The sequence below is a fragment of the Melospiza georgiana genome, chromosome 1, assembly GCF_028018845.1.
Source record: "Melospiza georgiana isolate bMelGeo1 chromosome 1, bMelGeo1.pri, whole genome shotgun sequence".
In the NCBI taxonomy this organism is placed as follows: Eukaryota; Metazoa; Chordata; class Aves; order Passeriformes; family Passerellidae; genus Melospiza; species Melospiza georgiana.
The window spans coordinates 90,653,998-90,671,069 of record NC_080430.1 but is presented as its reverse complement, the minus strand read 5'-3'; the positions used below and the strand labels follow the sequence as shown (position 1 = coordinate 90,671,069).

At 42.0% G+C, this 17,072-nt stretch overlaps 1 protein-coding gene across 16 annotated transcripts in view; it reads right to left on the bottom strand.

Annotated features, from left to right (window-relative positions):
• Positions 1-17,072, bottom strand: part of LOC131092157 (poly(rC)-binding protein 3-like) — a 495,350-nt gene that overhangs the window by 32,824 nt on the left and 445,454 nt on the right. For all 16 annotated transcript variants that reach the window (XM_058038809.1, XM_058038838.1, XM_058038846.1 and 13 more), the window contains 6 exons: positions 14,075-14,098; positions 13,949-13,981; positions 11,091-11,207; positions 5,090-5,221; positions 2,274-2,402; positions 1,319-1,462 (listed from right to left, as the gene is read on the bottom strand). In XM_058038809.1, coding sequence (XP_057894792.1) covers positions 1,319-1,462; positions 2,274-2,402; positions 5,090-5,221; positions 11,091-11,207; positions 13,949-13,981; positions 14,075-14,098 — 579 coding nt within the window. The remainder of the gene's footprint in view (positions 1-1,318; positions 1,463-2,273; positions 2,403-5,089; positions 5,222-11,090; positions 11,208-13,948; positions 13,982-14,074; positions 14,099-17,072) is intronic.

Here is a 17,072-nt window from a genome sequence, read left to right as displayed (position 1 = left end):
GGTGTGTGCTCCTGTGCAAGAGCTTCCTTACACACCAGCAGATTGTGGTGGCACAGGTTGTCACACCAACAATGCCAGCAGCACCTTGGGCACTCAGCCCCACCAGGAACTCCATGTCCAGCTTCTCATATGATCTCCAAATTGCCTGAGGTGGGACACAGTCTGTGCCATCAGCCCACAGCCTGTGACAGGCTGATGGCCTTGGATGGGCTGATGGAGTGGGAGGGGGGCCCTGCCTGCAGGTGTTCCACTGTGCAGGTAATTGGGTAATTGCTTAAAAAGAGACCTTGGCATCACCTTGGGGAAAAGATCTGGTTGGGTGGGGGTGCCTTGCTGCCAGAGGGGCTTTACATATGCTAATCCTGAGTAGATGTCTGCCTGCCTCCAGGCTGGGTTTATGGGGTCGATTTCCCCTTGAGTCAGGCAGGGCTTGCAGCGCCTCACTCCTCCACCACTGCTTGAAGCTTGGTGGCCACACAGGTCCCCTTGTGACCCTCCCATGGTGTTTTTAGGGGATTTATCAGCTCTATTTATCATTGGCTCTTCAGTGAAAGCTGCATTCCCCCTGCAATAGATGACGGCAGAGCAATCCTGCTATGCTTCTGTCACACACTGCAGACCCATTTCAGACATTACTAAAAGACACAGAAGAACCAATTGCATGTGGGTTTTTAAAGGCAGATGAGATACAGCCTGAATGATACAGCTTAAGGTGAAGGAGGAATCATCAAAACTTCTTTACATGAAAAAGAAACAGGAATGGTGTTCTTGGGTTATCAATCACGCTGTTCCTCACCATTGCTGGGAAGGTCTACGCTTCCATGTAAGTAGTTGCAGCCACTTTGGAATTCCATTGCTACTTGGTCCTGAGGGACTACAAGCAGTGGAAATTATGTGTGTGTAAATCCTTACTGCAAAAAGCACTATTTGGTCCCAAAAAGTATGAAAACTATGAGAAAAAAATTACACTTTTCATTAGCAGAAATGTCCCGCTGTTTCATCATCTCAAAATTGACAAAACTGCTTATACTGCTAGTGAAGCTGCAAGTTAAGGAGAAAAAAAAAACCCAACCACTACAATAAGCAGGGTTGCCCCACTCAGTGAGCTCCTGATCTGGACACCTCTCAATCTGCAGAAGGGAAAACCTTTCTTAATTACAGAAGTCAATGTTAAATCTTGGTAAAATACCAGGTCGTCACAATTTTGTGTAGAGTTTGCAATGCAGTGTTCTCCTGTCCTGCAAACAGTAAGCACACACAGCAGACAAAGCACATCCATACTATACCAGGCAAGAAAGAGTAAAAGTTGAAAACTAACAGGCGCTGGCTGAGGCTGGGCCAGGACGGTGTGGTTTCCAGCTGAAGCCAAAATGGTGTCTGCTCTTACCTGGCCACCTGCAAAAATGATAGGTGCAGAGGCAGGTTTGGGACGGTAGGGGATGGTGGCACCTTTGGGTGGGGACTGCAGACAAAAACATAAAGCGGTCAAAATGTAAAACAAAGCAGAGCTTGTATTAAAACGATGTCTCTTTTTATAAACACTGGTCACCTCAGACAACAAGGCATGCAGGTAACCCACCCAGCCCACCCTGCCCCCCACCCCATCAGACCAAAAGCACGCTAGAGGCCTATGTCTGGGCTTCAAGGGAGGAGCTGAGGACCTGAGTGCATGGCCAAAAGAGGCAATGGTGACATCTGTGGTTTCATTACTGCCACTGTCAGATGAAGCTATGAAGCTTCATTACACATGTTAAGGCATTTCATGAAACAGGGGCATGGTCGATGCCTTGGAAATTATGGGCATTTTCAGTAAGGGTTAAAAGGCCCAGATTTTTATATAAATTTATTTTGTGTATCATTTAATCTAAGGGCTAAAAAATTGCCATCAACATGAAACTTACTGGTCTGATGCAATGACCTGACCCTAAGGAAGCAAAAAGTCCTGGCAGGTCAGAATAATTTTTATTTTAAACAAGACCTGGATGTTTTCTGCCCTATTCTACATCAGAACAAAATGTGTTTCTTTCAGAATGCCTGCAGCTCTGTTCTGGACCTGGTTGTTGTTCAACAATATCATGACAGCCTTTGACTGCTAAATCTTGCTGCAAGAGGCCCTCAAACACCAGGAAAAGCAGAGTTTAACTGAGCCTCTGGAAATCCCTGGCTCAGGAAGGGCAAGCAGCACCTCAGGGGAACCCATGGCAATTGACAATTATTAATAATGTGTTTGAGCATCTCCTGAGTGAGAAGGGACGCGCAGGGTGCCCACTCACCTCCAGCATCACCACGCAGATCTGCTTGACGCACTGGATGATGGCGTCGGGAGTGCCGGAGATGGTCACGGCGCGCTCCGTCGAGTTGGGCAGCATGTCCCCTGCCACCTGCACCTGTGCTCCTGTGGACTTGAGCAGAGACAGGGCAAAGACACTGTCACTGCCATGCAGGCAATGGCGCCTCTCCAGTCATTCACTGAGACAACAGAGGGGGTGCACCCCTAAACTTTTTGTCCTTTCTTTGCTGGATGTGGTAGAGCCCGTATGGAAACTCCTACCCTGGACGTGGATTTGGTCGTTCAAGCCAGCTTGCCAACACTACCACCCCAGGGAGGTTAGTCCTCAGCAGATGAGACCTAAACTTCATGAGAAGCATTTTAACCCTCTCAAAGACTGACAGTTTCAATGGTGACTAAAAAGTGAAAAGGGTGAAATGAAGTACTCTTCAATAATAAAAAAATAAGAAGAAACAAACCCCAATAATTGAAGAAGCTCAGCTAATCAAATGAGTCACTCTTTAATCTCCTGATAAATGGCTCTTTAATCTACTGATGGCTGACTTGTGTCTCTTATTGAAATTCAGGCTTCCTTATGCTATATGGTACAGAAGCACTTCTAAATCATAATTAGTGTTGATTAAATTAACTTTTAGCTCATTAATGAAACCAAGAAAGTAATGAGCCACTTTTGGGATTCTTTTTTGCACTGTTTTTTAAATTTCATCTTGGCACTAGTGTGTTTTAGTTAAAAAAAAATAAAAAAAAGGAAGCCCAAACAACCCTTGACATTACTAAACAAACACAGAAGACCTTTTCAGTGAATAGAGAAAAACACAGGCATTTGATGTTGACCAAGCTCTTTAACATATTGCACAAAAGATCTATTCCTGACTGTTATGCAATGCAGCATTTGGGCTTTAAAATACAAGTATTTTCAGTAACCATTGCCTTTGTGTCAGTCAGCAAGGAGTTAATTTGTTTTCCTGCTAGTTATACACAACACGTGTTATCCTTCTTTCCAAAGACTGATTAATGTACTGATTTCATCTTCTGTTCACTAGTGCTGTTTAAGGCCAAAGTATCAATTCCATGCCCCATAACAGATTTTGGAATTTCACTGTAATTTGATTAATCCCTCATGCTTTTACTTTCTTTTTTTTTTCATAATCTTATCTCAAAAACAGTACTGCAACCCTACTGTTTCTGGGTGCATGACTGAACACAAAAGACCCCTCCTTTAGCAACTGTTCAGTATGTTGCATGATGATTACATTAGATCACATCTTGGGCTGGATGCTCCTTGATTTCCCCCTCTTTCCTGGTATTTGCTTTTTAATGCACATTCCTGGGTATCTGTGCATCCAGCACAAAAGACTGCCAAGTACCAGAGTGATTTATGCATTTACTCCCAGTGCTGATCTTGTTTATTCTCTGACTTTGGTCATTTATCAGTAGCAAAAAACAAGTAATATTTTGTCCATTATCCTTATGCTTAGGAAGATGTGCAGTGTGACTTCTTGCTACATTAACCTTATCAAAACACCTATTTGGCCAAAAACTATCCTTTTACTTCCTTGTACCAGACTACAGGCAATTGCTCCTGAAACTATGCTCACCAGGACAATCACTTCAGTCACTTATTTAGCCAACAGACCAATCTTACCTTTAAAAACCTATGTCTTGGGCACATTCTCACAGTGCTCTGAGTGAAGTTACCAATATTTAATATAAAATCCAAAGCATGGACAGCTGTAAAACCTAGAGCTAAGCAATCACTAGCACACAGTTCACACTCATGCCTGCTTCTATTTTAACATAACTAAGAAATCAACTTAAAAGCTCCTTAAAACCTACTGTCTTGGATCCACATTTTACTTTAAAAAAAACAGAGTTTCAACTTCGTAGAACCTGTCAAAAGCTTTTGACATGAATTAATTAATTAATTAATTAATAATACATTTTGATGCAAATTAAAAAAAAGTGATCAACATGTTATCTTAGTATTCAACACTTCATCCCATGTTGGAATGAATTCAAATTTAGAAGGAATATTGTCCTCCAGAATAACAATCCATTTTTCTGCAATGTCCTATTCAGATTTTCTCTATAAAACTGAGCATGTACCTGATTTTCTTGTATGAGTGGTTACAAACACCAGATCCTTGGCTTGGCATGGGCTATATTGTTAACAATCATGCATGGAAGAGTTAAAACAGGTACTTTTTGCATTTTTTGGTTAGGCAAAAAAGTGGCTCCTAGCACACTGAATGAATACCTCTAGATAAATTCTGGACTAAGAAAAATTCTGCATGTGTTTGGAATGCATCAAATCAGGTCACCTGTGGCCCAGTGACATTAAGGAGAAACAGAGAAGGAGCATGAAAATCACACTTTTCTAGAAAGTAGGTCTATTAGATTGGAATCCCCAGTGCTGCTTGGGCTTTTCTCTGACTGTAAGGGTGGTAACTAACTTGGAAATGGCTGCAACTCTTTGACTTGGGGTCCCCTGAGTATTGCTGGGCAGGGACCTGTCCTGGAAAAGAAACTTGAAAAGCCATTTGCCACCGTTGTTTTGCTTAATTGTGCATGAAAGACTTTATACACTGTAAAGCTGTTTCTCTATTTCACATGTGGTCTTTAGTGTCAAGAAAAGTACAAATGCAGCCGTGCTGGACCCCCTGCTTCTCCCAGACCAAGGCTTTTTGACACATGCTCATGTTGGTGTGATCAGCAAAGTGCAGTGGGTGATGCTGGCAGGGCACACTGCAGCAGGATGCTGAGCTAGCCAGTGTCCCCAGCACACATCCCAAGACTTACCTCCCTGATTTCCTTGATTTTGGAACCTCCTTTTCCTATGAGGGATCCACACTGACTTGCTGGGACGACGAGCCGCAGTGTTACGGGCGGTTTGCTTGTCACCGAGCTGTTTGTCATCGAAGCGTTGATGTCCTGTAATCACAGTGCCAGCCAGCATTAGCGGGCCATTTGTCACTCCTGGTGAGCACTGAAGGGCTCACAGCAAATGCCCAGGCTGGCTGTGGAGACCTGGGGAGTGTGCAACCAGCTGTGGCTGGTTCTTGTGGTAAGGAAAGCCCACCACAGCTCTGCCGGTGCCACACTGTAGGCTTGAAGCTGCCTGTGCCAGAGGAACCCTTCGGATGTCTGGCATTGTAAGATCCTTGCTGTGGCACCAGAGGGCAGGACTAGGAGGAGGAGGTGGGGTCTGCCACTAAACCAGCCAAAACAGATGGAAAAGGCAAAGAGGCTTTTAGACTCACAGGCTTCCAAAACCTGTTTCAGTCTGTTTTGGTCTCTTTTCCACCACCTCAGTTAGAAAATTTATACTGCGTAATGTATCTCTACATTTCATGTCTCTTCCCAGATTGGATTCAAAGGAAAATGGTTAAAACAAGGAATGACAAAGAACATGTGAGTAATCTGAAGCAGAGAAAATCAGATGATTTTGATAAATCTTCTGCCGCCCTCTAGATTTAAATTCTCTTTTGTAGCAGGTCCATAAATATTTGTATACAATATTTATGTATTGTACTACACAATTTCTAAAATATTTTCCATCATGGTTATGTAACCAAAGTACAAAAAGCTCAGCAGAACAGTAATTGCCTGTGTCCAGGTAATGAAACACACCCGTGTATCCCAATGTCCAATGAGACTACATTACACATTCCCATAAGCACTTCAACTTGTTGCAAGGTTTAAATTGTTTCAAATATATTTTGTTTGTTCAAAATCTAGTAGGCAAGACAAAGTAATCCCTCTAAAGATTTCATCACAGAGGAAAAGATAAATTTTATCTTTCCACTGATCAGTGGGATGCTTTGAGGGAACCTAGGATGAAAAAGTAAAAAGCCACAAGCTGCACTGCAGCTGCTCAACAACTCATGAGAATTTCAGAGAGTTTTGGTAACACTAGCTATGAGCTGAGAAGACTCATCTGTGAGGTGGCACGGCACAGCTATTATACTCTCCACAGGAATGTTACCAAAGATTAGGACAGGGATAAGAAAACATGCATTTCCTGTTGAGTCACTTATGATGCAACAAGAGCTCTGTCAGACAGATCTGATGTGATTTCCTATGCTTATAAAGACTATCACTTTAACAAAAAACAAAAAACCAAAAACCAAAACCACAAAAACCCCAACCAACCAACCAACCAACCAACCAACCAACCAACCAAAACTGCCAATATTGTGCAATCAGGACTCCAAATTATAAAAAAAACAATCTACAACACAACTACTCAGCACCTCAAGCAACTCTGTACATCTCACTGAACCAGTGTGGGAGCCCTGTGACACCAACACTGACTCCTACAGTATGTTCCCAGTTTTGATGGCAGCACTCTTCCATCCAAGAAAAGGCTTAGTATGACCTTCATTAGCTTAAAAGAGAAGAAAATAAAATCTTGAATGGAACAAGGCATTGCTGCAAGTGACAAGACAGCTACTAAATCATTCCTCTGCCAGTCAGTAGTAACTCATACTCTGTTTAGTGGCTGTGTCAGTGAGAGATTGCAATCCAAAATAAAGCCAGAGGGATAAGAGAATTTTGCAGTACCCATGTATCTGAGATGAAGTTACACTGATTTTTCAGCTGGAAGATGACATCTCTGTATCATGGTTGTGTCAGGTGGAGGCACGTGTAGGTGAATAATTCAGTTCAGCCACACAGCACAAAACTTAATAATGTCTCCTACTTCCATAGCATATGCAGCTTGGCCTCAAAGCCTTCCCTGAAATTTCTGCCTTCAAAAGCACTTTGCAGGAACTGAAACCACTGCTCTCTTTATTTTGTCCTCACTATTTAAGAAAAGCAACATCTAAACATGGGGGCTCAGCAGCATGGAGTGCATACAGGAATTATTCCAGCTTAAAAACATGACAAAGGAGAAACAAGCAGAAAAAAAATCCTCCTCAGAACTGTAGGCTTCTGAGTAGGGATGGCTCAGGACTTTCCCACAGAACAGTCATCTTTCAAAGTGGGAGATTCTTATTTATTTAACCCTTAACTTTTTGTGACATTGCATCCATTCCTCCAGGGCTCAGGCAGACACTACAGCTGGACCTTGTGTGGCTTTCTCCCGGCTTGGTGGGCTGCTCCTCAGCCAAGACAGACTAACTGGGAGCCTGGAAGTGCTGAAGAGCCAGCAGAAGCTCTTGGCATCCCCAGGTCATAGCACATAAGGCTTCCCAAAACTAACCTGGCAGCTCAGAATTCTACCACACCTCCAAGGAAAAAAAAAATTCTTTTTTTCTGGTTTCAAAGAAAATGTTAAACTGTCCAATTTCCACAGCAAGGAGGATTCTGTGAGGTGGCTTCTCCCTTGGAGATGACCAGCACAGCATTGATCACAGTTGTACTGTCAGGAATTTATGTTTGTCAGAAAGGTATCACCCTAACTGCTTTTATCACCTTTTCTCTTCTTCCTAGAGCCAAACAAGTGCTTCATAGATGTTTACAGAGGAACAAGGATTCCAAAATTCCTTTTCTTACTCATCTGGAGAAGGTCTGACTACCGAGCTGTGCCTGCTGGCTTTTCCAGTGCTTCAGTATCATGTGCTTTCAGAGGATTATGCAGACCTACAAGCAAAGCTAGAGCTGCCCCACTGAAGTTACAGCTTCACCAGTGAAGTTACAGCTACATTTCTTGGGTCTCAGCCTCCAGTCCGAAAATGACTGCACTAAAATGTCCCCTCTTGCAGTTCCAGGGGTCTGCCTGGGTTAATGTCATTTTCTAACAACTCTTTGCCCTGCAGTGAACACTTTAGGTATTCATTTAAATACCTACTTAGCTTGTAAATTCATCATAAGACTGCTTGAAAAGCAACTTCCATTATGAAGGCTGTCAAAGCAGAGTCATATAAGGCTACAGAAAAAACAGAAGATAAACCCAACCTTTCTCATTTTTTTATCTCTCTGACATATTTTGAAATTTTTACTAACATTACAAAAGCATTCCAGGACTTCCTACACCTGCTTATCTCTAGGTATACAGCTGTAGGGTGGAAATTAAGGGTTCAAGGTCTCATGTGGGTGTGCATGACAAATACCAAAACAGTCCCTCAAAGCAGCAGTCTCACGCATGCACCTTTTTTCTTCTGTTTCAACATAGCTGCAATAACCAGAGCTGGACTGAATCTTCATATGCTGAAGAAATCTCCAGCATATGCATGAAAAACAGCACTTGGTAGCTAGCTGATTTGTAATTTTTGAAACAGCACTTTATTTTGCCTGCAGAGCATTACAGTTACCTCATTTTATTGGCAGAAAGATTTATAGGAAACCTAACTGATTTTATATATATATATATATATATATATATATATATATATATATATAAAATGTATTATATATACAATATGTATTATATATATTTATTTCTTTACTGCTGTTCTTTTAAATAAACCACAAACCAACTATGTTAAAACTAAATACAGATATTTCAGAGCCGTACTTGATCTGCAGAGATTGCCAATACTCCTTTGCTAATGCTCATTTGAAGAGCCCAGGCTACCCTCTAAAACCTGCAAGTGCAAATAAATGCAAAATACAGCCAGACACCTGAATTTCAGCTTTCTTTGCCTATTGCTACCTACAGCACTTTCAAAGACTACGTGGTGTTGGGCGGTGGGCTGGGGATCTGATGCCATGCAGTGTTTGATGTTGGAATGAAACATGCATCATTATTTCCACTGGGTACTCGTTTTGGTGGGAACTGGCAGGGATTATCTGTGCTAATGATTCTCTCAGCATTTTACAGGATGAGGAACATGTTTTTCCTGTAGAGAGCAGAGACACTGCTCTCTCCAGGATTCTCTGGACTGGAGGGTATGGCACTGTGCACCAAGCTACCTCTTAAACTAGGAGAAAAAGGGATTGATCCACGATGGGTAGGAGATGAAGAGGAGAAAGAGATGACAATAGGAGGTTTCTAAATTGGGTTAGATAGAATTACTTGTGGTTCTGCAGGCTTAAACCTCAAAATCATTACTATTTCATTAATAACTGGCAAAAACCTCCCCAAGCATTCTTAAAAAATGTGCCGTGCCACAAAAGTAAGACATTTTATCAACATACTGAAAGTTTGGAATATCACGCAGGAAGATCTGAAAACCCATGAAGGACTGAAGAAATATAAATGGGATTAACACCTGCAGCATTAAAAAAAGTCATTTGTCTGGAGCCTGACAGGAATGTTTGCCAAGACTGAAGAGGTGGAAACTCCTCAGCAGGAGCTGGGGACACCCACCAGGCAAAGCACGGGTGTGTGCAAAGAATTAAACTAGGAGGAGGTGAGCCATTTCCAGCAGTGGCAGGGATATGACAGTGTGATAAGTAGGATAGGGGACTGTTAATACTGTTAAATAAGCCTTTGTGGAACTTCATTTGCAACCTGTCCACAATTAACACAGACATTCAAGATAAAATGTAACTGGAAAAAGGTGGAAAGGGACTACTAGAATCATGAGAGGGGTGGGGAATGCATCCTCTGAAAGACTGGGCTTGGATCACTCTCTCTGGCAAAAGCAAAGGTATGTGGGGATAAAATCAGCTTCTAAATACATATCTAGAAAGGGAAACCTCAGGGATGGAAAGGCAAGAATTATCTAAACTAATGGCCAGAACTGGCATTGAAACAAAGCTGCATGAGCTGTTCATGAATAAAGTCAGGTGAGGAGCGAAAAGAAGGTGTCTGATTATCAGAGACCTGAAATTGTGGACCAGTATCAGGAAAAAGACTAGTTTTTGATCATGCTGTGAAGTTACAAGTCCAAGCCATATAGCTGATTCTAGAAGATAACTGCATCTGGTGACTTATGAGCTCTCTTCTAGTTGTGTTGCTCTAAATTTGAACATTTGCCATGTGTAAATAAAGGCACATGTTGACAATTCTCATCAATTCCACCATCTCCCTGTGCTATGGGGAGATGTGGAGACTAACCTTGCTGACTTGGAGAAATAAGAACTCTTAAGAAAGGGATTGACATCCCTCTGGTTCAATCCATCCTGGAGAGAGCCTGCCCTTTGCTTCAGATGCAGGTGACTCAGTCTACCTGTCGGCAAGCTCCTCCATTAGGAGAAGGGGAACTGCTTCCTGCAGGGGCATCTGCCTCTCCAGAGAGAACAGGAGAGCTGCCTGGACTAGACATATGGTTTTCAAAAGTAGAGGGAGTTAAATCCTAAGGTGACCATATCTAATTGTAGCTGGTCCATGAAACTGAAGGAAATCTCAGCAATTTAGATACAGATCTGCACAGAACACTTATATTCACACAGAGTGAATTGAACTCCTGCATTACTTACTCTGAGTGCCTTTAATTGGTTTTAAAGGACAAGCCTTAAATGTAGTAATTGGTAATCATATAGCTTCTTTAAAAAAAAATTCTAGTTAAATGAGTTATATATTCATTTTGACATATATAACATTTACATCAATACCAACTGGATTCATACAAACCGAGTTAAAAGTTAGGCAATTATTCTTTTCAAATCAAACCCACAGTGGGAATAGAATTTTTCCAAGACATTTTTCCTACCATTAGCACACATTACTAGAAGCAATTGCTTTTCCCTGAAGCCTCCAAAAAGCAAAAGAAATGATCAAACATCTTGTAAATTTACCCATTATTTTTCTTCAGCATTGCTGCCAAAAGCATTTATAAAAATATAACCACTTTCATTGCTATTAAATAGAACATTAAACAAATCCTATTTAACATTAAAGCAAACATGAGAAAATTCAAACAGTGTTTGTATTTCAACTTGAAGAGAGAAAAAAAATTTATTTGCTTACCTCTTCAAATTTTAGTGCAATCATAGAAAAAGCTTTAAAAATTGCATCTGTTGGGCCTGTTATTGTCACAATTCTCTCTGGACAAGTGCCTTCTGAAATATTGATTCGAGCACCACTCTGTCAAAAGGAACAAATATTTTTCAAAGTTATACTTCCCAGGGAGCAAACAAAGTAGGATTAGGAATATAGTTTGGGAAGGAATACCTTGAGGCATCTAATTCCCTCCCTTGCAACTGCAGACCCAACATCATATAATTTCAGCATAACCTGATCACATTCCAAAAATTCATGTAACTGCAGGAAGCTGGATTCTGTCTGGGTAAATACTTCTGTAGCCTTCTTTGCAGCATGCAAATAGCACCTCTGTAACTCAAAGTTGCAAATAATTGCATAATCAAGCCTTTTTCCTTCTTTCCTTCAGGATTAACCTTAAGTAGGACTGGAGCTGCAGAATTTAAGAGAAGGTGGCTGTCTCCAGGGAGCACCAGCATTTCCCAGGAGTGATGAACCTCTCTGGTTTGGAGCCCCAAAGGTGAGGCTTGGCTTCTCTGCCTCTCTGCTGGGGCCTTGCTCCTTGCAGATGTGCCTCATGTGAAGGCAGCCAGGCAATATGCACTAAGCATCCCTTTAAAGGACTAGTGGTAGGACAGGAAACACCAACAGTACTGTGTCCATAGGGCAAGGAGCCTGTTGGATGGAGTCAGAAAACCAGAAGTGACTTAGAGAAGTCAGGCCGCTCTCAAGTATACTCGGTTCTCTATGTCACTGTGGTAGTGCAGAGAAAATGTCTCTACCAGGGGGTTTCATATATTTGGAAATTTATATAGATATTTAATATATATTGAAGAGGATCTTTAGTGTAGTAATTATCAAATCAGCTTCACATAAGAGCCACCCTATGCATTCTCTGAGATTTCAGTCCTGGAAATGTGTGAATGCAGCCTAACAAGACTCTGGAGCCTCAACTCACCCACAGGCACTGACCTTCTTGGGGATCAGGGCCTGAAGCCAGTGTGAGACAAGCTGGGTTAGTTTGGCCCTTTGCCTGCAGGGTCACCTCTCAGCTGCTGATGTGCTGTGTCCAGCCCTTACCCACCCCATGCTGCTGCTCTACTGCAAGAGACTGTGCTTCCCCACACGGCAGCACCCCCACACAGCATGGAAAAAAACAAGGCTCAACACTACTGATAGAGAAATTTTCCTGCCACAGACCTGGGCACAGAACTGAGAGTTCTGTACTTTTCTGTAGGCCTGAAGTTGTCTCTGACATTTCCTCAATAACAGAATTGTCTCTGACATTTCCCCAAAGACAGAGCTACATTTCACACCATAAAGATGGCGTGCACGCTGCCACATCTGCCAGGGAAGTCAAAATAAAAGTTGCATTTTGCTTTAAAAGAAGTACTGAAAAAGGTAATGATTTAAAGAGTGACCAAGTTTTCATCATGTGGAGATACAGCCTCTTAGTCCTGTGCTGATACAAAGATGCATACAATTCCATTATTTAAAAAAAACCCCAAAACAATAAAGTGTCTTCTGACCACGGATCCATGACAGCAGGGGTGCAAGACTGGAAGAACATTTGATATTTATCTTGAAAGACAAGACCAAGCATCATAGGTATTCTCTAAGATGTTTTACTCAGAAGTCAGGAGCACTCTCCAATGATGGCTTCCCTTCTGTGCATACAATTTATATACAAAGATATATGCTCATGATCATAATTAATAATTACACTAAAATGTGTTTAATTAAGTTCACCTAGTGCACTGCAAAAATTTTTTCTTATATTTTTTCTTTAAGTCTTAGCAAACGTGAAAATATGGGTGAAAACATGTCATCAAAAAAGGAGCTCAGAACTCAGTCAGCCTGACAATGAAATCCATATTGTGTATATTTAAAGATGGATGTCTGCAATTTTATTTACTAAAATACTTTGAAATTTCCCTGCCACAGACCTTCTATCAGAATAGAAAACAATGAAGCAGCTGACACAGTAATGTACTGCAGCTTTACTAGAGCCAAACTGACTTTCCTTGAGGCATCCTCTATACACTGCACTCCTAAAGTTTAAAACAGTAGGATTTCTCTTCTGACTTATACTTTTAGTGGTGGCTTCAAAGCAGAAAAATTACATGGATCTCCAGGTAGGATGTGCTGCCTTGCCGGACCAGTGTGGGTCTGCAGCTTCCACCTGAGCACACTCCTCTGAAGATAGCACAGCTTGCTCTGTGGCAGGGAAAGAAGCCTGCAGACATTGGGGAGGCTGAGATTTATGCAGTGCCCTGTTTAAATTCTATTTGTCTTTAGCCTTTCCAAAGGTCTGGAATGGTAGGTGTGCAGGTCTACTCTGCCCACATCCTACTCACAGCTGCAAATGAGGAAAAGCGAAGGCTTTGCCAAGACATGGCTGAGAGATGCTCTGGCTTATACACGTCTGGCTCCAGCTCTGCTGAAGCTTGTATCTACCCTCAAACTTGACGTGTGTCAGTCTAACACTGGGTTTGAGATTTTTGGAAACTCTACCAGGAGGCCAAGCCATGTGCAAGACTGATGTTGATATGCTAATGAAAGATACAGTGGGTCTGATGCACAGAACCCTGCTGTGAGCTGTTCTGAGATAAGGCAGCAGCAGGCACATCGCTAGGGGAATGAAAGACTCCAGACTGCTGCAGCGATAAGGAGGTTACATTAACAACAATGTTTAATTTAGGCCAGCATATTTATACCCCAGTGCTTGCAAAGAACAGGGATGTTGAACGATCAGCCCACTTGATGGCAGCATCGGTCTGCACATGCTGAACTCACTGTTTCTGAGCTGGAAAGGAAGCAAGTGAAGACATCAAAGCTTGTCTTACCTCCTCCCTCATCTTCTTCACTGTCTCACCTTTCTGTTAAAGAAGCATAAAAAAAACCCCGTTAGGCTGGGCTAAGAAAAGAGAAATGATAAATAGTTTGACATGAATATAAAGTTATTTTCTGACCTTTCCGATAATGCTTCCAACCTCCTGCAACAGAAAAAAAAGAGACACCGTGAATGATACGATTTGTTACAGAAGAGCATTTGTGCTGTTCCTAAGCTATTTCACTATCATTTATTTCAAACCTTCAGTGTGAAGCATAGCTCCCTTCCATTGTTGCTGTATACAAATATGCCACGTTAGATACAAAGGGATGGACTAAAAATGCAGCTTTGCAGCCAAGTGATCGTGCAAGAAAACACTTTTAACAGAAACCGATCTCGTGGTTACAGATCCATCCCTCTACTATAAACACAGACAAATCCCTATCAGGGAATGAAAAGTTAAGAAATAACAGAACTGCACAAGCTAGTGGATAAAATGAGGTGTAATATAAGCATCAAAATAATTGCTGGTTTCTCCAAGGGCAGGTATTTACCCTCTTTATTCCTTGTAACAGTGAGAGCTGAATTTCCACGCTACCAAGTGTTATTGTGTAAACACCTGGTGGCCTGTGTTAATCTCCCTATTAAGCACTTAGAGAACAATAATTGCTAATCACTTTTTAAGGATTTGGGAATTGCTACTGGCCTCCTACAATCTTCCACCAAAGGAAAGAAACTACTGAGAAGTGTGGCTGTGAACATACAGTAGGGGAACAATGTGGCAGTTCTGGCAACATCCCAAGGGTTAAAATCTTGGTGAATAAAACCAACAGATAGCAAAAATGAAACTATTAACACCAAAATGAATAGTCTGGACATGTTACACAAATCATGCATCTGCGATATCAGACTGGAAATCATTGATGGAGAGACCAGCTAAAGGAAAATAAACTCCTCTTCTATACTAAGATTGTGAAAACTAATTCTACAGTTAAAGACTGCCTCAGATGGCTGAGCTGTCTCAGATGTATGATACAGCACTTCCCCCCACCCAGCCAATACACTTCAGTGTGATCCATCCTGGAACACAGTCCAAAGTGTAGAATTTTTGAAATTTTTGTCCTGCAACACTCTATCCAGTGATGGACTCGTGATAAAATGGTACTGACTTTGCTCTGCAGGAAAGAACTACCTGCTGTGACCTTGAGTTATTTTTGCCAGTTGTTTATAAGCTCAAAACACAAAGCTGTGCTTGCAACTCATCACATCCTGCACACCAGACATGAAGACTTTCCAGTGAGACAAAGTTACCTACTTCAAGGAACTCTGGCACACCGTTCCTCTATGCTCTCTGCAAGTCTGCACACAACACCTGACTGAGGAGAACAGTCAATACACTGCTGGACAGGCTGGAAAACTGGGATGGGAGAAAGCCCAGGGAGTAGAATGAAGTCAGAAGAAAAGCCCCATGTCTGTGATGGAAAAAGCCCATGCAGCAGGATAAGCTGGACAAACCTTCCTACCTTAAAACTGACTTTGCAGAAAAAGTCCCAGTGGTCCTAACTCAAAAGTTCAACCTAAATAAATGAGTAGATCAGCAGTGCACCCTGCTCAATCAAAGGCTGGACTGTATTAGCAGGAGGGCAGCCAGCAGGCTGGGGCAAATGGCTCTTTGTCATCCAGTCTGTGAGAGCATGCCTGCAGGGTTGTGGCCTCTTTTGGGCTCCTAGTACAAGACAGACAAGGACACACTGAGGTGAATTCAATGCAGGGCCACCAAGCTGGTCAGGGGACCAGAGCACAGAACACATGAGGAGAGATGAGAGAACTACATTTGTTCTTAAGAAGAAAAGACTTGACAGGGAAGTCTTACTGTAGTGTACAATAAAGAAAGCAAGCTATAATATCAAATTCCTACTCAATGTGAGGAAAAAAAAATTACCATGGGGATGGCTGGACATTGAAAGAGGCACCCAGAGAATCACCATCCTTAAAAGTGTCAGAATCCAGCCTGGGCAAGGCCCTGTGTAATCTGCTCCAATGCAATCTGCTTGATTCAGGAGGTGAGACTGGAGACTTTTGTGGGTCCCTTCCAACATTCATTGGTCTGTTATTCTTCAGTCACAGCCTTATTCCCAGTGAAGTCAGTGCCTTAATAGCCACAAAGTTCCTCAATCCTGTGAGGCCCCTTCCCAGGTTTATTTTCAAACTGTGCTTTTCCTGTATCTCATTTCCCTTTTTTATTTCTCTTCCAACTGCTCTTTCAAGATGGCATTCTTCACTCTTGTACACACTGACCTGAGAACAGATACTGTCCAGAGAGGAGTGCAAATCCTCCAGTGGTATGTGCTTTACAAACCTACAGTTCTTCTGGCCAGTGTTGAGTAGACCTTTACACTTGACACAGCTGTGTGAGTGCTTTTGGCAAAGCTGCTTGTGTCCATTTGGGACTATGAGATATCTGCACCTCTGTACATACAATGTAGAGAAGCAGCTCTGTGAGAATGGGCATGAAAGGGCTCACTGCAGTTTTCTATTTTGTAAAATAATTATTGTAATATTCTCTTAATATGCAGGTTTAGGTCACCCCTCTTCCTGTGGCTGAGACAGCCATACCAGCATGATGTGTAGGTTCCCAAATGAGATACAGCTTTTTTTGTCAGCAGTGACACAAATCTGGGACACCCATCCCCCCAGATTTTTAAGATCTTACTGTTTTTTACATTTTCATTGTAACTGTCAATCTCACAGTAATTGCTGAAAGGGCACTACTGGGAGCAAGGCTCTCAGTGATGACAAGGCTTGGGAATCTCCCATGTCCAGTAGTTCCTATCTAATCACTTAGCACGTCTGGCAGTTTTATCTTAAAAACTACTTCCATTCTTCTCAGTTCTAGCTTTCAGAAATAATTACTTCCACAAAACAAATTCTTAGAAGGACCTTTTGCTAGAGGTGAGAGTATTCTGTTTCAGTTGCTATGGGCAAGCAACTATATTTCAGTCCATGGTACAACTTCAGGTTTTGTATATCTGAAGTTTCATTAGAATATGTAGGCCTAGTCTTGAACCTCCAAGGCTCTGTCAGTATAAAATAAATACAAATTTGTCCCAATCCATTTGATCATCTTGAGTCTTAAT